At 33.8% G+C, this 23,284-nt stretch overlaps 4 protein-coding genes across 7 annotated transcripts; 2 read left to right on the forward strand and 2 right to left on the reverse strand.

The window, feature by feature from the left end:
• The first annotated feature begins 145 nt into the window (after nt 1-145).
• On the forward strand, nt 146-2,948 carry LOC104734023 (putative inactive purple acid phosphatase 28). 3 transcript variants are annotated; one of them, XM_010453534.3, is made up of 5 exons: nt 146-458; nt 560-707; nt 944-1,356; nt 1,463-1,932; nt 2,786-2,948. In XM_010453534.3, exons 1-4 carry the CDS (start codon nt 264-266, stop codon nt 1,910-1,912), a joined length of 1,206 nt encoding a protein of 401 aa, XP_010451836.1. In that variant the 5' UTR covers nt 146-263; the 3' UTR covers nt 1,913-1,932; nt 2,786-2,948. The 3 variants fall into 3 exon arrangements, with proteins under 3 accessions (XP_010451836.1, XP_087346201.1, XP_010451842.1); XM_087490075.1 differs by having other exon boundaries at nt 2,892-2,948; XM_010453540.3 differs by lacking the exon at nt 2,786-2,948 and adding an exon at nt 2,072-2,386.
• On the forward strand, nt 2,906-6,161 carry LOC104734012 (transcription factor bHLH35). 2 transcript variants are annotated; one of them, XR_015583609.1, is made up of 5 exons: nt 2,906-3,042; nt 3,127-3,289; nt 3,387-3,608; nt 3,715-4,562; nt 5,208-6,161. XR_015583609.1 is itself a non-coding variant. In XM_019236929.2 (5 exons), the coding sequence occupies exons 1-5, from the start codon at nt 2,960-2,962 to the stop codon at nt 5,960-5,962; spliced, it is 744 nt and encodes a 247-aa protein (XP_019092474.2). In that variant the 5' UTR covers nt 2,906-2,959; the 3' UTR covers nt 5,963-6,161. The 2 variants fall into 2 exon arrangements, 1 of the variants encoding a protein (XP_019092474.2); XM_019236929.2 differs by having other exon boundaries at nt 3,715-3,885; nt 5,858-6,161.
• A 1,984-nt stretch (nt 6,162-8,145) lies between these two features.
• On the reverse strand, nt 8,146-15,556 carry LOC104734036 (DNA ligase 4). The gene is made up of 26 exons (XM_010453548.3): nt 14,995-15,556; nt 14,820-14,911; nt 14,630-14,715; nt 14,405-14,541; nt 14,136-14,210; nt 13,910-14,001; nt 13,641-13,712; nt 13,462-13,541; nt 13,338-13,375; nt 13,219-13,225; nt 12,975-13,130; nt 12,680-12,755; nt 12,360-12,484; nt 12,178-12,271; nt 11,887-11,970; nt 11,548-11,643; nt 11,388-11,436; nt 11,176-11,263; nt 10,870-11,070; nt 10,538-10,663; nt 10,333-10,432; nt 10,128-10,233; nt 9,892-10,022; nt 9,635-9,796; nt 9,386-9,544; nt 8,146-9,267 (listed from the first exon to the last, which is right to left on the reverse strand). Exons 1-26 carry the CDS (start codon nt 15,328-15,330, stop codon nt 8,358-8,360), a joined length of 3,678 nt encoding a protein of 1,225 aa, XP_010451850.2. The 5' UTR covers nt 15,331-15,556; the 3' UTR covers nt 8,146-8,357.
• Nucleotides 15,557-15,849: 293 nt separating this feature from the next.
• LOC104734043 (uncharacterized) lies at nt 15,850-16,982 on the reverse strand. Its single transcript, XM_010453555.2, has 3 exons — nt 16,751-16,982; nt 16,298-16,498; nt 15,850-16,109 (listed from the first exon to the last, which is right to left on the reverse strand). The coding sequence occupies exons 1-3, from the start codon at nt 16,859-16,861 to the stop codon at nt 16,074-16,076; spliced, it is 348 nt and encodes a 115-aa protein (XP_010451857.1). The 5' UTR covers nt 16,862-16,982; the 3' UTR covers nt 15,850-16,073.
• Nucleotides 16,983-23,284: the final 6,302 nt, after the last annotated feature.

Genomic DNA, 23,284 nt, shown 5'->3' on the forward strand with positions numbered 1-23,284 from the left:
GTTATACAAGTAAAAAGAGTGAACTAAATGAAGTTATAAATATATAGATCAAGTAAAAAGGAGCAATATTATATTGGGCTGAGTATGACGCGCAAAAGCCCAACGAGCCTACAATTTCGATTAATTCAAATTGTAATCTATCAAAACGTGAAAAAGCTATTAGCGAGTTCTGCGACTGCGACTGCGACTGCGACTGCGAGCTTGATTCCGAACTTGAAATCAAATTTTTCATCATCGTCTTCTCCGTTTTAAGAGCAGAAGAGATGATGAGCTCTGCAACAGCAATTGGAAACTGGAAGCACACTGTTCTCTACTTAAACTTAATCCTATCTCTTCTCTACTTCATCGAATCCCTAATCTCTCACAAATTACACATCAACCATAACAACGTCCGTGTGAAGAGGTCTCCAAATCTTCCTCTACGGTTCCGCGACGATGGCACATTCAAGATCCTCCAGGTAAGTTGTGTTTTCTTCTTTGACTATGTCTCTCGATTCGTGCGATTCTCTGATTATTGAATTTGAATTTTGATCGCTATCGTTTGATTGCTATAATATAGGTTGCGGATATGCATTTCGGAATGGGGACTATTACTCGATGTAGAGATGTGTTGGATTCTGAATTTGAGAACTGTTCTGATCTCAACACCACTCGGTTCCTTCGGAGGATGATTGAAGCTGAGAGACCTGATTTGATCGCTTTTACTGGTAAATTTTTTCATTGATTTATTTTTTCTTGTGGATTCATATGAATATGTGTGTGTTAGGTTATGTTATGTATACTTAGTATTTGGCTGATCTGTAGTTAGATGTTGTGTTTCTTAAAGATCTCCAAATATAGTTGAACGAGGTGTACAATACAATTGTGAGAATGATTGAAGAAGAACTTAGGTAAGTGTGTGCCTTTGGTTACTGAGTTTTGTTTATGTTGTTGATGATATTAGGGGATAATATATTCGGATCAAGTACTACTGATGCAGCTGAATCTCTACTTGAAGCTATTGGTCCAGCTATTGAATATGGAATCCCATGGGCTGCCATTTTAGGAAACCATGACCAAGAATCCACTTTGAACCGTGAAGAACTGATGACTTTCCTTTCTCTTATGGATTTTTCTGTCTCTCAAATCAATCCACCAGAAGAAGATGGGACCAAAGGAGGCACAGTAAAATCAATTGATGGCTTTGGGAATTACCAACTCAGAGTACACGGTGCACCTGGTTCTGTGCTGTCAAATAGCACTGTCTTTGACCTCTTCTTTCTTGACAGTGGAGATAGAGAAATAGTCCAAGGTAGACGAACATACGGATGGATCAAGGACTCTCAACTTCGTTGGCTTCAACATACTTCTAAACATGTAATGATTTAAGCATTTCTTAAAAGCTCACATATTATTTCTTTCATCATAATTACACATTCGTCAAGATTCTTACCTCTAAAGAGACTTTCACTGACTAAAACAGGATCATAACCAGAGGATTCCCGATAATCCTCCTGCGTTAGCCTTCTTCCACATCCCTATCCCGGAAGTCCGTGATCTGTGGTACACGCCCTTTATTGGGCAGTTTCAGGAGGGTGTGGCATGCTCCGTTGTTCAGTCAGGAGTCTTACAGACCTTTATGTCCATGGGAAATGTAAAAGCTGCGTTTATTGGACACGACCATGTCAATGATTTCTGTGGAAATCTAAAAGGGGTATGGTTTTGTTACGGTGGAGGATTCGGATACCATGCTTACGGAAGACCAAATTGGCACAGAAGAGCAAGAGTGATAGAGGCTAAGCTCGGGAAAGGAAGAGACACGTGGACAGGAATCGAATTTATCAAGACTTGGAAACGTCTCGATGACCAAGACTTAAGCAAGATAGACGAACAAGTCCTATGGGAAACTTCCGATACATTTCTGAAAGGATAAACGGGCAAAGACATATAAAGGTACTTATCTCGTCCTGTCATGAAATTCCCATCTTTTGACGTTTCGTGTGAGAATTTTCTGAGTCCCTCTGCGTCTAGACTCATGCATGACTTGCACATGATAGATATGAGTTTGTTTGTCTTGAAAAACGTTTTTCAGACGGCCACAAATTCGCATATGTTAAACGTCAGCTTTCTCATTAGGGGAGAATAGTACTGTCGAAACACATGTGAAATGAAACACAGAATTTTCGTCTGGGATGCTTTGAAATGGTCAGTTCGTCGCAGTTTCGGTGTGAATGTGTGATCTCTTTGACTATCTGACATATTTCGTTTTTTTTTTCTTCTTAAAAAATATGTATTACGATTACTATACGATCGTATGATGCTCATATGCTGAGTTATAATGTCGTCACAAATAGTTCCATCGTCGACTCATTTCTCATTTTTCTTGTTATGATTTTTGTTTGTTTCACTAATTTTGTCATTTTTTCCGCTTTTTTTTTTAGTACAATTATGTTTCTGAACTTTTCTTCTGGTCACGATTCTAAACTTTGATTAATAATTTGTTCAGGACAAAAAATTTTCTTTAGTGGCCACACTGTTTTTATATTGACAAGTGTGAAATATTTTAAAGTTTTCCATAAAGGTATCAGAATCGTTATATAGTTGAATATCAATAACCCCTCGTGTCGAATATCATATCATAAAATTAATATAATAATATTCTTCTAGTCCTTTTTTTTTTTTTTTTTTTTTTTTTTTTTTTTTTTTTTAATTTGGAAATATCTAGATTTTTTTTTTTGACCAAATTACTGTTAGTATAGATCTCATTTTCATGTCTAATAATGGATATAAATTTTTTCTTTTTTAGTAAGAAGAAACAACGGTGGTGGTGTATAACTCTCTACGTTGTTGTCTCCCAAGACTTTGGTCTGTCTCATTCTCATTCTCTCTTTTTCGCCCTTGTCTATATAAAGCTCACACAATTCGAGAGAGGAGACCAACGAAACTAACCAGACAGTTGGATTCTAAAATCTGTCGGAAAATGGAGAATACTATCGACCAAGAATTCAGCAATTACTGGGAACCCAGCTCTTTCCTCCAGAACGAAGAGTTTGAATACGACAGGTTCTTTCATTCTTCTCTTTTTGTCTCTTTTACTTTCCAGCTGTTTAGATTTTGATATTTATTCCATTTCTTGAAAAAAAATAGCTGGCCGTTGGAGGAAGCGATTTCTGGGTCGTATGATTCGAGTTCACCAGACGGGGCGGCTTCGTCGCCGGCTTCTAAGAATATTGTGTCGGAGAGAAACAGAAGACAGAAACTTAACCAGAGACTCTTTGCTCTTCGATCAGTTGTTCCTAATATAACCAAGGTTACTTACGACTCTTACCTCTCTTCGTCTTAACTCTTAATTTGTCTTCTAATTCCAAGATCCGAGCTTTACTATGGTTTACTTTTTTTTTAAGTAGATGGATAAAGCATCAATAATCAAAGATGCTATTAGTTACATACAAGGGTTACAATATGAAGAAGGGAAGCTCGAAGCTGAGATCAGAGAACTTGAATCTACACCAAAGAGTAGCTTGAGTTTCAGCAAAGATTTTGATCGTGATTTACTTGTTCCTGTCACATCCAAGAAGTTGAAGCAGCTTGATTCTAGCTCTTCCAGTTCTCTCATCGAAGTTCTCGAAGTAAGTCATGCTTCATTGATTCTTTCACCTTGAAGTATCATAGATTAATTTTTCAAAATTTTAAAAATTGGTGGGTTGTTGTTTTGTGTGTGTGGGTGATTTGAAGTTGAAGGTAACATTCATGGGAGAGAGGACAATGGTGGTGAGTATAACATGTAATAAGAGGACAGACACAATGGTGAAACTTTGTGAAGTCTTTGAGTCATTAAATCTCAAAATCCTCACTTCCAATCTCACCTCTTTCTCTGGCATGATCTTCCACACTGTCTTTATTGAGGTCAGCAAGCATCTTTCTCTCTTTCTCTCTCTTTAGTTAGTAAGTAGTAGTAATTAGTTAATTACTAATTTGAAGTAATGATTGCAATTTAGTCAAGAGTGGATAGTAAACTTTTAAAGATAAAGTTAAAGGAAGCATTCAAATATAGTACTATATGATTACTTTAGTTAACTTTTCTAAAAGTCTCCATCATCCAGTATGTATGTAAATTGCATGATATTAATTTCTGTTGTTTCTCAACTATTTCTTAAAATTTACCAAAGTGGAAATAATTTGTTTTCCTATATTTTGTTAGTTTTGGGTAAACGGTGGATCGAAATTCTGGAATTTGGAATTTGGAATATGATCTGATTTTTATTGGGTTTTTATAGCATTTTTTTTAATGTGGTGTTTTTATTATTCGTACCAAGTTATTTTAACAATAAATGTCTCATTCGTGACGCTGGCAATGGAGCGTTGTGTTATTACTTTATTTGTTTACCTGAAAAAAATAATATAAATACTTTTTCCAAAATGCAAGATTTTGATACTTATTTTTTTAGACGACATGGACCTTTCTGATTGATTTAAAGCAAAGATTTTTTTATTGAGTAAACTAATGATGATATCATTATACACAATATTCGGCTTATTCTTTATCTGGTAACAATTATTTTTGTTGGCCACTAAAACTTAGTGTAGGGCTGGGCAAAATAACCGATAACCAAATAACCGACCGAAACCGAACCAAAAAAAACCAAACCGAACTGAACCGAAATTTTTCAAATACCCGAATGGTTAGTAAAAATCTATATCCAAACTAACTGAAACCGAACCGAACCGAACCGACAATTAAATGGTTAACCGAAATATCCAAAAACCTAGAAGATATCAAATATTATATACTTAATATTATGCAAAACTATAAAATAAACTTAAAATATAAATTATTTCTAGATTCAAAACAATTAAATATTTTAAATAATCAATATATGTAAATGTTATTATTTTGAATTTACAAAGTTAAATACTATTTTGTAAAATTGAATCCATATTTTTCCCTTTTTTGTATTTTTGTTATTGTATATTTGGTTAATTTTGGTTATATTCGGTTAGTTTTGGTTATATTTGGTTTATTTGGTTAATGTTAATATAATTTATGTTAGTTATGGTTATTTATTTAAATAACCAAACCGAAACCGAACCGAAAGAAACCGAACCGAACCGAACCGAAATTTCAAAAATATCCAAATGGTTACTATATTACTATATCCAAAATAACCGAAACCGAATACAACCGAACCGAAACCGAATGGTTAACCGAATGCCCAGGCCTAACTTAGTGCATCGACAAAAAGTGTCAATTATGAAAAAGAAATTTCAGTTTTTTTTTTTTTTTTTTATGTTTTCTTAACTATTAGTAATACTATAGTTATGGTAACGTAAATTGAATGTTTTGTTCATATCGGAAGCTTTTCTGGTGGTGAGCAAACATTTATTGGGATTTCGTTTTAGTATTTTTTCATTTTTGGTCCCACATTTATAGTGATTTGGTCCGTTTGGTTATTACAAAACAAAAAGATAATATTATCTATATGTGTATGTGGTAAGCAGAATCTGATTGCTTTGATATTGATAAATACTGTTCAACTGCTCGAATTAAATAACAATGTCCTATAAATGATAAAAAAAATTATAGCTAAGTCTGCCAAAGTATACATATCATAAAAGATTGTGTGGAGATTATAGAAAGATAGATGAGATTTCTTAAATACCTCATATAGAATAATATTAAGAGTCAAAAATGATTGGATCTTAGAGATAAGATTATGATCGCAATTGCTAATTAAATACTTAATCACTTTATCTTTTAATTGGATCTGTTTTCTTCTTTGGCTTATGTCTTCACTTTTTCATTTGTAATTTTCTTGTCAAAGCATTGATACAATAATCCTAATTATTGTTATTAAATGTGTGTGTGTGCTTTGAACAGGCGGATGAAGAAGAACAAGAGGTACTACGGTTAAAAATAGAAACAGGAATAGGAGCTTACAATGAAACTCAAAGCCCCACTTTGAGTATCGACTCTCTTTACTAATACATTTTGTTTGTTTGTTTGTTTGTTTGTTCTTTTAGTTTCTCTCTTTACCATCAATAATATATGTCTCTTCTCATTTTCTTCTCCTTCGTTTTGTTGCCATCACGAAGACTTCTTTTGTCTTTTATATAATGTCTATAATAAACCGTACCCATTGTCAATATATTGCTCAAAGAAAAAGATTGGTTTTTCTCTTTAATTGAGATTGAGAACCCAGTGTTAAAACTAAGCCAAGCTCCATAAATCCATAATTAACGAACAGTTAGAAAAGATAATGGATTCTTTTTATGGAGTAAGTAGTGCTATATTTAGTGTTCAGAAGTACCATGAGTAGATCCTTTGTGGTGTGGTACCAATGGAAACAGGTCATCTCTTGTTAGAATTCTTGGCAATTTGATCGTGAGGCTACATACAGATAATGAGTGGTACCAATTACTATTTTTTGTTTCAATGCCCAACAAAACGTAAATTCACTTGACCACGGTGGACATGATGAACTCCAAATCAAAATAAATAAAGTTGTCCACTTAAGTAAGACATACCTGTTCTTTCATTAAATAGGGTTGGTAAGGTTTTTAAGTTTTAGATAATGAAGCACAACGTGGTTACTAATGATCTTCAAAATAAAAACTTGTTACCAAATCTAGAATATTACCACTTACCAGGTGAAGTGACCAATCTCCTGAAACCATTTATGGTGGCTTTACCGTTTTATTATTTAACTTTCCATATATTTTAATTTACACGTTATTTGTGTCTATCAATTTTTTTCTTTTGCTCTCTACCCATAGTCGGATAGTCCCATACTACTTATTTTAACTATTCTCCACAAATTTTTATTGAAACAATCGGTAGTTTTTTTCTATTTCCACGTATTTTTAGTCAAAAATAGGCAGCACATTGTCATAAATAATGATGATACGTGTAATAATATATACATTGAGCCTGTTCGTTTCGTCGCCCTAAGTACCTACGGCTACGGCAGCCGCATGTATTGTTGTTCGTTTGGTTGCCGCAGGTGCTTGCGGCAAGACGCTGCGGCGAACGCTAATTCTCATTTTGGACGTCGATTAGTTGCGGCGATTAAAAAAATTGTGTTTGCCGCAGTCGCTGCCGCTGCCGCAGCCGCCTGCGTCAACGAAACGAACACGCCCATTATATACATACGACATTAGTTTATGATTCGTTTACGTTTTCCATTGAGAGAAAAACTACATTTCTTATACCACAAAAAGTTGATCAGCAAGTAACAGAAATGTAACTATGGTTTTATAAAAATGCTGCATGTAATGTAAAAATATGAGAACATCAAAAGCAATTGCAAAATAGTTAAAGATTTCCTTTGTTTGAACTCTTATGTTTACTATACATGCGTGCAATGCCTGCGAGAGAACGATTGTTAATATAAGTTCTTTTGGGGTAAGAACTTATTTTTGTGTGAACACATTCAAAACGTCTCTCTCAGGCTATTATTATTAAAGCTTATGTATATTAATACGGTCGTCCAGACTTCTAGTGGATTTTCTTTATTTATTTCGCTCAGTCCATACCAATCAATTTCAAAGATATCATATATTATCTCTCAATACTACTCTCTCAGTTTATTTTTACTTGTCGTTCTAGACTTAATTTTTTGTTTCATATTACCTTATCGTTTTGTATTTAAGATGCAACTTTATGAATCAAATTTTCAGTTTTACCCCTAACTTTTAGCTTATTAATTATTTGTATCAAATGAACTAGTGTATTAATGAAGGATAAAACAGAAATTTTAAATATTTTCCTAATATGTGTGAAATCAGCTAGAACGACAAGTAATATGAAACGGAGAGAGTATTATCTAGTTCCTTACAGAGGGAGTATTATCTAGTTCCTTAGTTCTTGAGTAAATAAAACCCGATTGTCGAATTATTGAAAATTTTGTTTTACACAGTATAATGAATGTAGCAAAACAGGAAACATCTTCTTTTCAGAGACTTTTTTTTTTGTTTTTGTTTTTGTATAATTTAATATTTGAATATGCTATTAGAAAGTTGGAAACATAATTGCTTGACGTGCTATATTTATTTACGAAGGGCTCACATGCTTGCTGGGGTACATTTACTTACACTTAATGTTTTTATGTTTTTATTTATTTAAATGATTGTCTGTATTCGGAACTTATGGCTTTTGCACATTTTAAATTTAGCAAAATTTGAAAAATATGCTTTTTTAGAGATTGGTAACATAAAAGAAACCAAACAAGAGAATCACAGCTGAAAATAAAAAAAATGGTTGAAATTGCATGAGTAAAAAAACCTCTTCTACATGACCAACAACTAAATTGCATGAGTTAGACAACATATATATATACATAACACAAGAGCTTCCTTACATGGTCCAAAACAGCAGCGTTTTACCAGTCTTTGAGCAGTTCTCCGGCAACATCCCGGTAGCTGACTTTCTTTTTCTTCACAGGAGGAGGAACTGTGTCTGCCTCTGCGTCTGCGTCTGCGTCTGCGCCTGCGTTTACAGAAGTATTACCAGTCTCGGCGCTGAGTTTCCTTTTCTCTGAAGACTCACAATCATTAAAAACATTAGTGTATCTATTTTCCCCAGTGATACGGTTTGATGTCTCTGTGTTTTTCTGACTGAGGCTCGGGATCATGTTCATTAACATAGCTTGTAGTGGATCCTCGTGGATTTGTAATTTCTCTCTCATACCCATCTCGGTCTTTGCATTTCTAGAATCTTCTGAGGCCTCTTCAACTGCTACTATGTTCTCTTTATGCAGTGATTCTCTGTGCTTTGCTATGTTAGGCTCTCGGATTTCTTCGTTTTCCACTGATCTACCGGCTGCATTACTCTCTAATGCATCTGCTGACACATTGTCCATGTCATCAAAACCATCATGTTCCTCAGACTCATCTCCTCCAATCTTCGAAGCCTTCTTGCCTCTTCGTGATCTCTGTACTCTTTGGGTTTGTCCTACACGAGACTTTCCTCTCTTTGCAGATTCTCCTCTGCTAGAGTTTCTTTGAGCCCCACCGAACGAATCTGACTCTTCTGCTATATCACTGAGTCTTGTTGAAACCCTTTCTTCAGAAGCATCGCTCTCCTCTTTTTCGTCCCCGCCTATCTTAGAAGGCTGCTTGCCTCTGCGTCTCTGTACTCGATGCGTTGAGTTTGTAGAAGACCTTCCCCTTTTAACAGCTCGAGTACTTGACCGTCCTCTTGAACTCCTAATTTCCATTTTAGAGGAAGCTGGCTCTTCGGTTTGAACACTACCACAGGAAGCTACTTCCGCTGTATCATGTTCAGATTTACTGAAGCAAACAGAGATAAAATCATTGGAAGCTTTTCATATTAGAACGCCCTTATATAGATGAGAGACTAAATTTTATATCATTTGTAGATAAGAACTCATAAAATATGTTGACTCACTCTGATTCTTCAGTATCAGACTCTTCCATATACTTAGGCCTCAGAGTGTAGACGTCCTCGCAAAGTTTCTGCTCTCTTTGCAAGCTGTCTTCTAACCAGTGAGAGTTAACAACGTGTAGCCTTCTCTTCAACAAAAGGCGCTTCTCCACTTCGCTGAAACTATTACAGAGAGAGCAGATAACAGAGTTTTAATCCTAATTATATAATGTGGTACGAAGCTCATAATCAGAAACAAAGAATTTGAAATACTTTTTTGAAACTGAAGTGAAATCCAAAGAGTCTTCTGTTATAGCAAGGACTACAAGGTGCGACGCATGAGCAAGATTATTGCTAACTTTACCACCACCCATTAAAACTTCAAGCGCTAATCTCTTAGCCATAATTGCCAACAGAGCTTCCTCTTCAGTGCTCCTTCAAGTAAAAAATGAAATATTGAGAATGATGAGTATCGCTTTAGGTAACTTTCATGTTTAAACAACATAAGAAGAAAACAAGAGGGGCCTTACAATGTTTGACTATACGGGTAAAAATAAACACAGCAGCCAAAGAGGCAGGACCATCTTTTCTCTGGACATAACTTTTTCTTGTAGTATTCAATGGATTTTGAGTCTTCGGATTGCTTGGCATTGCTTAAGACCTGATAACGAAGAAAAAGGGATTGCAACCAGATTGTATGATTTTCGTTAAAAGGTATCAAGAAGTAGTATAATATTTGTCAAGATGGCTTACTGAACATACATACCTGTTTGAGACCTTCAAGGTCTAAATCCCAGTAATAAGAATCCGAAAATTCATCAATGTCATCCTGTAATTTGGTCCTTGAAGCATCAGTGAGGTGGAGGAAGTACCTTCAAAAGTGGCCGCAAGCGGTTTTTTGTTAGACGCAACATTAGAGCACAAGAAACCCTAAAGGCTCGATACCATAAGAAATTGTTGCTAGGACTCACTTTGGCTGCAAAGGAAGCATCTTATTTCGTGAACAACAATCTAAGATCCATGAAAAGTGGATGACATCTCGCTGACGCTTTGCTGCCTGATACTTTATTCCTGAAATAGTATCTCATTATATGCTCCTTTCTTAAATTGTTTTGAGAAGCACTCATGCGTACAAAGGGTTAGGTAAAAAGTGTTAAGAGTAAAAAAGTGACATACCACTGCTTTCCGCTGCAATGCAATGAGTCACTGAGTTGTTTAAGTTCATTGAGAACTTTCCTCCATTCTCAACCACCATTTTGTGAAATGTATCAACAGAATAAGACCGGAGCACATTAACAAAATCTGTAAGATTTGTCAAGGAGATAACGAAAAGTGTAGTATCAAAATTTTCTCAAAGTTTGCAAGTTCAAGTAATGACATATTCATGTAAAAAGGTGTCTAATTCTAATAGAGGAAGCCAGCTGAAAATGCAATCAGTGTGAAAACGGTACCCAGGTGAGAATGAAGCAGAGAGACGAAACTTCATTTTAAAACATGTCAAAGGATACAAAATATCATATTTGAGAAGATTGATGTCTTGCCCTTGATATCCGATACATCAGTTTGAATAAACTGAGAAGGGACAAGAGACACATTCTTTTTCTCTCCTCTCCTGGAGGATTTAGTAACTTTCGGATTGTCATGTGTGCTTTCAGATTCCTTCTGTTTCTGTGTGGTGCCATTACTAGAGTTCACCAATTCCACAAAAGCTGCAAAGTCAACATCAATCAGACGTATAAAGCGGAAGCAAATCAGTTATTTTAACTTTCATGAAAATGAGAACATTGGATAATTTCTTTGGATGTTTTACTCACCCTGCACATCGAGACATTCATGCCAAGGCTTGTCATATCTTACTTTATCAATACGAGGAAACCTCAGACTGTAAGGTGCAACAAACACCTACATAAAATATAGCATGTGCATTATAAGCAACAAATCTGCATTGCAAGATACCAAATTAAATTGAAAACAAATATAAGAGGTCACTAGCTAATCTTCACATTCTCACATCTTATGGACATACCTCAGACCTTATTGTCCTGATATCACTAGTGATTGAAAGTATTATTGATCTGCAACAAGGGAAGAGAAAAAAAAAAGATATGAGCACAGAAAATAGTATTCAAAGATCCAAATTATTCTTCTTCAGTTGCGGAAAAAGAGATAATTGACAGAAAACTGACTTCTCTGGGCTTTCAATCCAAACATCTGGTCTCTCTTTTGAGTGATTTGTGACCTGATAGAAGCTTGGTGGAGCCTTCTTTGGGTGTTCATTTTTTCTGAAACAAATATAAAACATGTGATAACAATTAAAGAAAGATGCAGTGTGTTTAAATTGTCAATATATAATACCCAAAACCCTTCTAGTTTTGATGTATGCCAATAGCTGTTTCTCGTGAGTCATATCTTAGTGGAGCATCTGTATAATATCCTTTTCTCCTTAACCTTGACTGATCCCATATAGTTTAATATTTTTTTGTTTAAATAAGACAAGAAAGCCAGTGAACTGTTCCGTCTCTCACCTGAAATAAGGCTTCAGTTTGCTTACAACAGTGTTAAGTTCTTCATCAGAAAGTCCAGTGCCAACTCTACAAAAGGACAGAAATCTGGAAAACGAGAATAGCTTATCAATGAAATGCATGGGCAAACAATTAAAAATTCTGATGTCACGTAGCTTTAAAGTCTGCTGTCAAAAAAAAAACGTAGCATTAAGTCTGCATTGCCCATGTTCTGTCAAGACTGTTTCAGTAGTTTCTCTAGATAATCTGATTTCATCTTCTATGAAAAAAATGTGAAACCATAGAAATACTTACCGCCTGGGATACACATTAGCCTCTGCCCGGTCAGCCAAGGCGACGAGAAACTGTGCTACCTCCCCTCCACGACGTCCGGAGCCATAGTATCCTCCTGGCAAAGATGTAACACCCCAGTAAGATCCAATGAAAAGGACACCAATTTTGAATAAAGGAAAAGTAACAGCATATCGATTACAGACCTATTATAAGAACATCAAGGTCAGAACCAGCCCGGATATATTCAGGCTTCAACTTCAACCACTTGCCACTACGATCTCCAGGTTCCCATTTCGATTCCAGGTCTTTAAGCACAATTCCTTCATCTCTGAAGACAAAGAAGAAACTGGATTATAAACTAAAACACACATCTGCGAAGAAAATCATATTAACGTCTCTGTACTAGAATTAAGCAAGCATCACTGTTCATATACGGCCAAGAAGGTACCATCCAAAAGTTCTGCACCACTCATGAATAGTAGAGAGAGAAATTTTGGCTGGATTTAGAATAAGAATAATAAACCTGTTTTCAACTGTTTCTTTGAAAAATCTCTCAACATCAGCAGCAGCATGAACAACAATAGACCAACTAGGTTCCCCTGCAACAAAAAAATGATTGTTCACATATCCATTTTAAACGGCTTAATGGTACCAGACGAAAATTAAATAGTTGTATGAAAGATTTAACAGACTCATAATGGTGCACGAGTCTAAAAACATAGTACACTCTTCAAGAAAAACAAAAAAAATCATCATTGATTTAACTCTGTCACACTTGTCAACATTATTGAGTCTAGTAGAATCTTAGTAGTCCTTACCTGAAGGGCGGTGAACATTGAGACCACCTTCAGGTACTAAAACTTCTAGACGACCTTTTAAAGGCCTGACCACTTTTTTCAGCTGTTCATGCCGTTCCTTCAAACTCTGGTGGATGACGCTAGTATCGCCAACATAAAGAACATCAAAGGCAACATCTAGTACAAGGTCAAGGAAAATAATCTCTAAAGTCGTTTTGTCAGGACATTCTGAAGTCGGGGCATTAACTTCTCCTAGTAAGGATACAACACAACTGCATTAATAGATAAATAGCACATCAGAGTTTATAGTCGGATCCTCAAACAGTTTCACTCGCAACATAAAGCAAAGAACAAAAGTAAACAAGTGGGATTTCGCATATGAACCTGTCTATGGCTGTCAAGACCTTCCCTTGCTGCCTTGGCTGTGAAAAAGAGTAATATAAGGATCAAATCTACTGCAAGCAAGACTAAGCTTTTCAACATAAGGATATCGATTAGACTCCAATACCTATTTCCTGATTTGAACCAAACTCAGCAAACCGATTCAGAGATGTATCCCAGACCAACATTTCGCCATCAAGGATGCACCTAATTGGCAATAAGTAGTAAATAAAAGATCGTATATCTCACAATTTCAAGCTTGTAAAAACCTCCCAGAGCCTAAATAAACAGCAACTGTATTCTTACTTGTCCACCAATATATTTTGTACAATAAGATCCGACATGGCATGCACGTATTCAGAATGGTCAAGGAAGTTCCTGCACAAAGTAAAGTGCAAATTCCCTATCTGTCAAAACACTAAGAGACCGGTAGAGAACTTGAAACAACTACAACAGTTGACCAAAAAAGGCTTTCGGACACTAAGTCACAAAATAGTCATGAACTATGCCATATGCAAATAAGATCTTTTATCAAAACATTTATAGCAGGGTAGACGAAAGAGATGTGGAATCACCTAGAGTAATAGTGTATCTCAGTCCCATTTTTGTGTATTTGTATGCGATCCCCATCAAATTTGCATTCAGCAATTACATCTTTCCCATGTAGCTATGTCAAGGAAAAAAGAAACTCATGCATTAGTTAAAGAAATAAATCACCAATACAACGACATTAACAAACAATATATATACATACAGCACAGAGATATAGAGTAAGTTGACAATAGATTTGATGGAATTTACCTTCTTCCAAGCAGCATTTACATCACTGATACGCATAGCTAACTGAGGCCGTACGGCTTTTCCTACCTCTATATCCTACAACGTAACAAAGAAACAAGCCACCACGTGAGAGAAAGTCATCGCATTGAGCGCCATGAGTGAGAAATTTAACATAATCAAAGAATAAGCAGCAGATACATTAGGAAAGACATATACTTTGGCAAGAGTTGAAATAAAACAATATACAAGTAATCACAACAATCATAAAACTGAGAGACTATTATAAAAACCTGGCGCTTATGCCGTTGGTGTCGATCCCTCAACTTTTCACAAACTAGTTTCAAGTCACACGTAACATTAAACAAGTCCTCAGCATCTGGATGGAACTCATGAAATATACTCCTCTCGCTCATTCCCAGTTTCAAATCTGTAAAAGCATAATCAAAATTTCTAATTGATGATTCTCAATAAAAAAAGATGGAAACTTTATCTGAACAAAGCTGAAAAGTTCCAACCTTTTAAAATTATCCTAATGACCCACTTCATCTCCTGAGCATTTGTCTTCTGAATCAGAGTAGAAAGAACAGAAGTCTTCTCCCCTCTGTGTTTGCATAGATTCCAAAACCAAAACAAGATACAGAGATTATAAATGGAAACAACTGATTCTATCTATATGAAGTGTAAGTAAGGATTCAGAGAAAGCACCTGTTCTCACTAGTAGCCAAACGATCAAGCAAATCATTCAATTCCTTAATAGTCAAACCACCTGAAGCCATACCTTGTCTACGTTGCAAAACCTAATCATCACATCAAAATGTTCAAAAACCCTAAAATCCCCAAAAAAAACCCAGAAAACTCAAAGAACTCATCATTCCTAAACCTCAGCAGCAATTAAAGAAAAGTTTCCAGCATTGGCACCAGCTTTAGCGGTTCCTCCTTTACGCCAATTGAGAAGACGAACAGCGTCAGGAGCGTCACGAGAGATACCAAGCGCGTCGATCAGACACGTGGCGAGCACTGACTCCTTGAGACCGTAGCTACCTCGTTCCCTATCAAGCGACGGGATGATGAGTCGTACTGCGACGAAGTAGTCTGAGGGTTTGCAGTAAGTGTCGAGAAACTTGCGGAACTTGGAGCGTTTCTGAGATGAGGTTTTGCTTTTTTGGATCCAGTTGAAGAGAGATACTAGTACGCTGAATTTGATCGATTCCGTCATCTTACTTCGCCGGGGATTTTTGGGTTTCTGATGAGATAACGGGTTGATTAGGGGAGAAAGATGGTCGGAGAATCAGTGAGCAGCGTCGTGAATTGCTTGTCGGAGAAGAAAGTCGCGTTTTGGAAAAAGTCACACGGCCGGTTGGGTTGCCCCGGTTCTGTAATATTGACAGGGACTGTCGTCTTCTTTGTTCTCTCCCAGTAGGAGACTGTTTACTCTGAAGTCTGAATTGCAAATTTGCCCTAAATCTTTATTAATTGATCAATTCAGCCCATTCTGTACTTTTACTATCCCACTTTATAGGAACCATGTAATTTTGATTTTTGCTCTATAATATACTACACTATTTGATTTTGTTACAGCCTTATAGGTGAGATTGATACCAGGAAGTGGACTTTTATGGTATAATAAGTTGTAATAGTGGTGGTTGACAAAACAATTTTTTTTTTTTGACTAGTGTATTGACGATGGGACTCTGCTCTAAATTTCTTTTTGTTTCATGGGCTACAATTTGCTGTGTTAGCATGACAATTATGATTTATCATATCATTAAGTTACAAACTTACAACAAGTTCCCAACACAATTTGAACATGAGGATTACATTGGCTTTAAGAGATGTAAAATCTATATAAGTGAAAAGCATGAGATCCACAGTTTTTGAAATCAATAAGCAAACAGTTTCTAACCCAAATATTTATACAAGGTTGAATTAGCCTCTTTGCCATCTGTCTCAATCCATGTTTCAGAATGTTGATCCGTTAAAACCAAAGAAGGGTCGCTGCAAAAGAAAGACACATCCAAGAATCTAGTTATAAGACAATCTTTTACATTCAGAACACTGTGCTTTCACCTAAGATCGTAGGTTTAATCGAAATCAAGATTATATGATATACTCTTGAACTTAGATCATCATCATCATCTTAAGCAAGTGACATGCTTTTAACTTGACGCAAAAATGAGACTTACCGGGGAATCGTAGAATTTGATATAAAAGCGGGAGCTATCTATAGAGAGCTTAATTTGGAGAATCTCAGATATTGTCTCGCTAAGCTTCCCGTTAACACCTGGTCCTAATCCCCCAATAGATATCAATTCTCCATATGCAGCGGGTTCCTCCGTACCAGCAAACGCAATGGGCACTCCACTATTAAGCAGTATCATCACATACTGAAAACAAAAACACAGACGTTGTATTAGTAATGAACAGCCAAAAAAGACTTGCAATTCACAGAGGACTTTTATCAAACAGTTCGTGTGCATATATCAACAACATCATGAATCCAATCAAAAACTGAAAATTTCCATTCTACTCTGATTTCAGATGATCAAAACTCTAAAAAGGAATGAAAGAATGTTGAATCGATTCATGAATATCGCATAGAGATGGCGGAAACAGAGGAGGAGTAGAGTTTTATATACGGATTCAGGTTTGCCGATGATCTTAGCGACGGCCTTAGTAGCGTCCTTGAGAATGTCGGAGCAAGTGACGGCGTCGACTGGTATGTTTGTAAAGAGATTCAAAGTGGGCATCTTTGGTTCTTTCTCTTCTCCTTCTTCCGACAAATCAAAACCAGTGGCTTTCAGATATGGAAGTTGAGATAACGGTAAGAGAGCATAAAATGGTAACGAGTTTTCAATTTTTTATTAAACCAAAACTATACCAACCGATGTCTAAAGTAATCATACCGGAATCTCATGGGCCTCTAATTCGGCCCACCAATACGTTATTTTGTGTAAATACTAAATATGTCGAAAAGGAACCATCGAAGATTGACAAAAACAAAAAGTACAGTTAAGTTTTTTTCTTTCTCTCTTAGAATTTGGAGGGGGACCAATAGAGTTGTGTCTTTCCTAATGTCGATTTTTTTTTTTTTTTGGAATCAGCATGAAGAGAATCATGCAATGGCATAGCATAACTCTTTCAACTTTTGCCTTTCCATGCTTATGATAAGCTTTTAACCTTTTTTTACACTATGGATCCAAGGAAGGGAGTAATTGACAAAAGAATAAGTAACTACACTGATATTTTCAGTAAATTTCTTAAAACTTGAGTAGCAAATTCCTTTATTATATTATATGATGATTTGTTTGATTTGTATCTTTGTTTCATATTTCATGTGTGTTGCAACCTAAGACATTAATTAGTCCTTATTATACATTCCCTATTATAATTTTTCTGCATATATACTAAAATATGTCTCTTGTTACTTTTAGATTTTGAGTACTAAATTTCTGTCCAACTCTGATATTTCGGACTGTCTATATTCTATCTAGTTAGTTAGATGTCAGTTTGTCTGTTTTCCTTCTTTGGATCCCAAAAGGTTTCAAAAGTTTATCATGAGCATGGAGGGCAGGATATGTGAAAGAAAGAGTAAGGCTATTGCATTATTACCCATGCTGGTTAAAAAATATATATAAAGAATTCCAAATTTAGGGTAAGACATAGTTTTAATGGTCCCCCTCCAATGTGCAAGAGAAGAAAGAGTTCACTTGTTGTTTGTAACCATTTGGGTTACTCTTGAGCCATAAGCCAATTTGATAGAAATTTCTATGTTCACATTTCCAGATCTCCCTAGTCTCATGCATATTTTTGGATTTTTCTTAGCATTATAAGTGTTTTCATTTTAGTTTGATGTTACAATTTATCGATTTAGTTACTTTTCAATTCTTATTACTACAGTAAAACCTCTATAAATTAATAAACACTATAATTAATAAATTTTGCTGGTCTCGAGTCGGGCCAATATAAAAATTAACAAAATTCGATAAGATAATATTTTTTTTTGAAATCTCCATGCAAAAAATAGTCTCAATAATATCGTAAATTAATAATGATGTAAATTTACATACATATGTTGATCTAATAATATATGTTTTTTAAAAATAAATTTTCTCCTGAAGCTCATATATATAAAATAATTGATATGTTGTATTTCCAAACTTTGATGATATAAAATATTATTTAACATGACATAAAATAACTATTTTTTAAGTTTTCAATTTCTAGATATGCATCATTTTCATTTTGACAGTTATATAGGCTATTAAAATATGCCAATTGATATTATTATTTATAAACTTGAATTTACGTATGTCATATATATAAGTGAATTTGTATATTTTATTTGTAATTTATTATCAATAATGTTTTCTAAATATTACAAATTCAATTGCAAAAACCATAAAATTTATAACATTCGAAAGTCTAATCTTATTTTTATAAAATTGTATCAATTCCTAATTTTCAAAAATTTAAAAAATTAAAAAATATATTTATTATTAATTTATAGATAAATTAATATCACTAGAAATTAATAAAATATTATATTCCAACATTATTAATTTATAGAGGTTTACCGTATATGCATATACATAACAAACTTGTATCATGTCTAATGTACATTTGTATATATATGTATATATATGATCCAACTCGCGATGTTAAATGTTTGTTTTTCATGTTGTACACACATGCATATTCATCATTAGATTCATATATGTTTCGAGATTAGCGGCATTAGCGCCTCTAGGTGCTCTTACATGAACAGTAAACTTGATTGCAAAAATCAAAATATTATAATGGTATATATGTTTGAATGATGAGAATAATGAATATACGCTTAAAGATTATAACGATATCTAGTACTATCCATCAGATATCATGATATCCAAATGACTGAATGAGTGGTTAAATATGGGTTTCATAAATCGTATATGTTTTCTCTCCCCTTCAACCGAGTCGGTTTTGTTTTTTTTTGTCTACAAAATCAATTTAATTTTCGTGTATCTTCTATGATATCTCGTGTGGTTAATGTTAACTTATAGTGTAAGAACAAAAGATTATAAGACCCACTAGATGTGGCCGAAATAACTAGATGGTAAGATAATTGTAAACAAGTTGTCCACAATGTCCATATGAAATAGCTTTGAAATTTATAGGACAATCAGAATTATGGCATTCGAGGGTTTTAGGATAGCCGCATCCTTTCTAATTACGTGTAAAATCATTAAACTTGTGAATTATAATAAGCATTGAAAACGACAGTCAAAGATATATACTTGTAAATCAATTTCTCTTTTATTTCAACAATTTCTTAATAAAATGTCACTTCTTTACGGTTTTCAAAAAAAAAAAAAAAAAAAAAATGTCACTTCTTTATAATTATATTTTTTACAATCTTTTAAAATCCACATGAAACACAAACTCAAATACGTACGTCTCACAACTGGGGAGTCACATATATTTCTCTTTAGTTAATCAATCAAAAGATTTAAAACTTTTTTGTAAAATTACCAAAGCAAAATAGATTGAACAGTCTACTCTCTACCTAGTGTCCTTGAAGTTAGTATTCGGGTATAAAGTACTTCAATCAGACATATGCTGCAACGATCGAAATTATTAATGTACTTTTATCCACCAAACTTTTATGGGAAAAAAGGTAAAGATTAGTAAGGAAATGGAAGAGAGGTCACATGTTGTCACAAGAATAACATAACAACAAAACTTACTTTGGAGCAGTGCCATAACAAGATTTATCCTGTTTTTCTTTTTCTTGAGGTTTAAATTCTCTCCAGCACACCTTTCTTTAGATAAGAAAAATTCTCTACACTTCAGTTTTCTATAAAGATTTTTTTTGTTTGTCAACCGACTTTTCTTATTAAAAAAATTGGTTTTTAAGCTCTTTTTTTTGTAATCATATTCTCTCATTTGATAATGATGCACTTGATGTAACAAAATATTTTTTTAACGAATCAATATTACATTCGTTCAAAAAAAAATCAAATTATTTATATATATTCCATGTTCTTTCTACTAATAAGTATGCATATGAACCATATTGAACTGAAATGAGTCCAATTGCAAAATTACGTCTCTGGTTAGTAGAATTCAAAAATTGGTTTTCGCATATATATATATAATGGATCAGTGTGTATGATCAATTTTAAGCATATATATATATATATATATATATATACATATAAAATGCTGAGTATTTACCGTTAAAGAAAAAAGATAGTGGATATTATTTAATTGCATAAATTAGTACAGCAATTTGTAGATAAAAGTTAAAATCTTGTATTAATATTGTACTTTAGTTTAAATCTTGTAGTAAATTATAAGCTAATGAGTAAAAATGCATATGGGTTAATATATTTTATATTATTTTTTGTCATATTTTGGCTGTAGATATTCTTATGGGCATGCATATATATTTAATCTTAGCCAATATGTCGATTTTTTTTTCATCTGGATATTTATAGCCCCACTACTACAACAAGTAAGGAGGAAACCAAGCAAGTATGAGAATACCAATTATATAATAATGAAATTTGTAACTTTTTGTCATTTTACCTTTGTTTCAAGACTCACTGCCAATAGACGAATTCTTGAAGGACAGATTGTATAAGTAAAACAATAACATCAGGTTTATAGGATTTAGTATTGAATAAACTCGAACAAAAACTTGTCAATGTAGTAAATATGCAAGTTACTTTTCTATATTGTTTTGTTTTATCAAATACATGTACTCACAATGTTTGAATTGCTCAAGCTCCACTTGCTATATTCTTAGACTTATTTTTGATGCAATTAAAAAAGACCATTTTTCAACATAAACTTAAACAAAATATATGTAGCTAAATAAAAAGAAAAGGTACTAGTAATATCTAACCAGGAGTCATTGAACGTAATGAGGTAAACGTAGGTTTAGCTTTAGCCACAAATTACTTCAAATGATACCAAAAAGGTTCCAATCATTTTTTCTCTCTCACATACACAATCCACTAGACTAGCCCACCATTTTCTCTCACTACACTTTTGTTTTAAATTAAAAAATTATTATTTAAATACTGGTATTATATTGTAAGTACGACAATATTGTAAGCCATGCATGCTCCTAGTAATAATGATAAAGCCAATTAGCAATAGCTATTTAAATAACATTTGTATTATATTACGGCCGTATGAGAGAGAGAATAATAATTGTGAGACAGAGAGAATAATAATTGTCATGTCTGTATATCCAAAAAAATTTCTGGCACAAAAATATAGATAAGAAAGTATCAATTTATGCTAATATTTTTTTCCCCAAATATGCTTAATTAGTAAATTAGAAACAAAAGTCTTTAATTAGTAAAAAGCAAATTACTAAAGTCAGTTTTGGAAACACGTGAAAACGTTTCTCCGACCAGAAGACCACAATCAGTTAACAGAGAAACAGCCACGTCATCTATGAAATCTAGTAGAGCCAATGATTAATTGCCACGTCGGCGGATAAGGTGACATTTCCTCGTTTTCTCTTTAAGATCCCAAAAAGATTTTGCCAGGTTTGAATTGATAATGATAATGATGCTGATGTGGTTTTTACAATTTTATTTAGGAAATAATAATCCAAAAGCAGAATCATATCTCTCTACCATTGGTTACTTAGAGCATGAGCATTGGTTGGGACAAAAATTTGGTCCCTCAAATAAATTAATACTATTTTTAGAGTTTCTTAATTTTTGTATGAGCATTGGTGTCTCTCACATTTGGTCCTCTGCAAAAAATAATATTATTTTTAATATTTAAAATTTAATATTTAAATTAATAAGTAAAATCATATTAAAATTTTATTCAAATAAAACATATAACATTAACATTAATAATATAAGAAAATTACAAACTTACAAAAACTTGGAAAAAAAACAAAACATACAATTAAAACATGAAAAATAAAAACATAATCGGATTCAAATTTACAACACATACCTCTTACAATTGGATATTTTGGAAGATGATACACTAAGTGAGGCCTTCGCGTTGCAGAATCTTCACTTTGATGAAGGTTTCTCAAAGGTTTTGTTCTCGCCGTCGCGATACAGAGAGAGTAAAGAGAGAGACTGCGAAAGAAAAAAGGAATTGTTCCGTCGATTTTTTTTTCCTTTCCCCCTACAAATAAAACAACATCCAATTACCCTTGAACACGTGTCCTGAGGGACGCAGCAAAATTGTCCCGATTTAAGGACCGTTTCTTCATATATTTCATGATTTCGATTTAAATTAAATGTTTAATTTACGTAGGACGCACGAGGGACGGTGCGATGCACATGGCCTTATTATTAGTCCCTAAACAGCCTGGACTAAACACTTGACCTTTTTCTTGGTTAAGCCTTTTTAAAGAAGAAAAGAGAAGAATTTACCATCATAACAAACTAGTAACAATAAAAAGTTAAAATTTCATTAAAAAAAAATTAAAGATATTATTTAAAAAGTATAAAGGAAAATTTTAATCTAAAATTCCAATCAAAACTAAAGTCAAACCATATGTAACTTCATATCCTATTTAACTTGTCCAAAAGTTAAAAGAGCTCAAAATAAATATTTACAAATTGTGGAACTCATCAGCTATTAGTATCAACTAAGAAGATAAATTCTGAACCTCAACATACATAACACTACCACATGATCGTTAAGCTGCTTAATGTATTCAGATTTTGAGTAAATGATTAATTGTTATATAATGTGACAAGAAATATATTTTTTGATGAATTAATCAGCAAAGGATATATCTCCATTTAGATTATGATTGATCACCATCATGTTATTTACCACTGGGTTAATATCAGATATTTCAGACTTTTTTTATGTAATGTAACGAGAAATGATAATTTCATAAATTAAACTACAAATTTGCTTCTATTAATGTTAGATTATCGTCACATTGTCTATCACTACGATGAACCAATTAATTTTAATTATTTTGGAATAAATGTTATTTACTACGATACTTTTATGAATTAATTCGTACAATATTTGTCTTCATTCGAATTATGACTGATCGTCGCCATATTACCTACCATTAGATCGTTTATCCGATTAATGGATTTAAATTTTGAGTAACAAGAAATTTTAATTTTGTTAAATTATTTTGCAAAATATTATTTTGATTTGAACTATGAATGATCGCCACC

The sequence above is a fragment of the Camelina sativa genome, chromosome 2 (assembly GCF_030686135.1).
Source record: "Camelina sativa cultivar CO46 ecotype springtype chromosome 2, ASM3068613v1".
Classification (NCBI taxonomy): Eukaryota; Viridiplantae; Streptophyta; class Magnoliopsida; order Brassicales; family Brassicaceae; genus Camelina; species Camelina sativa.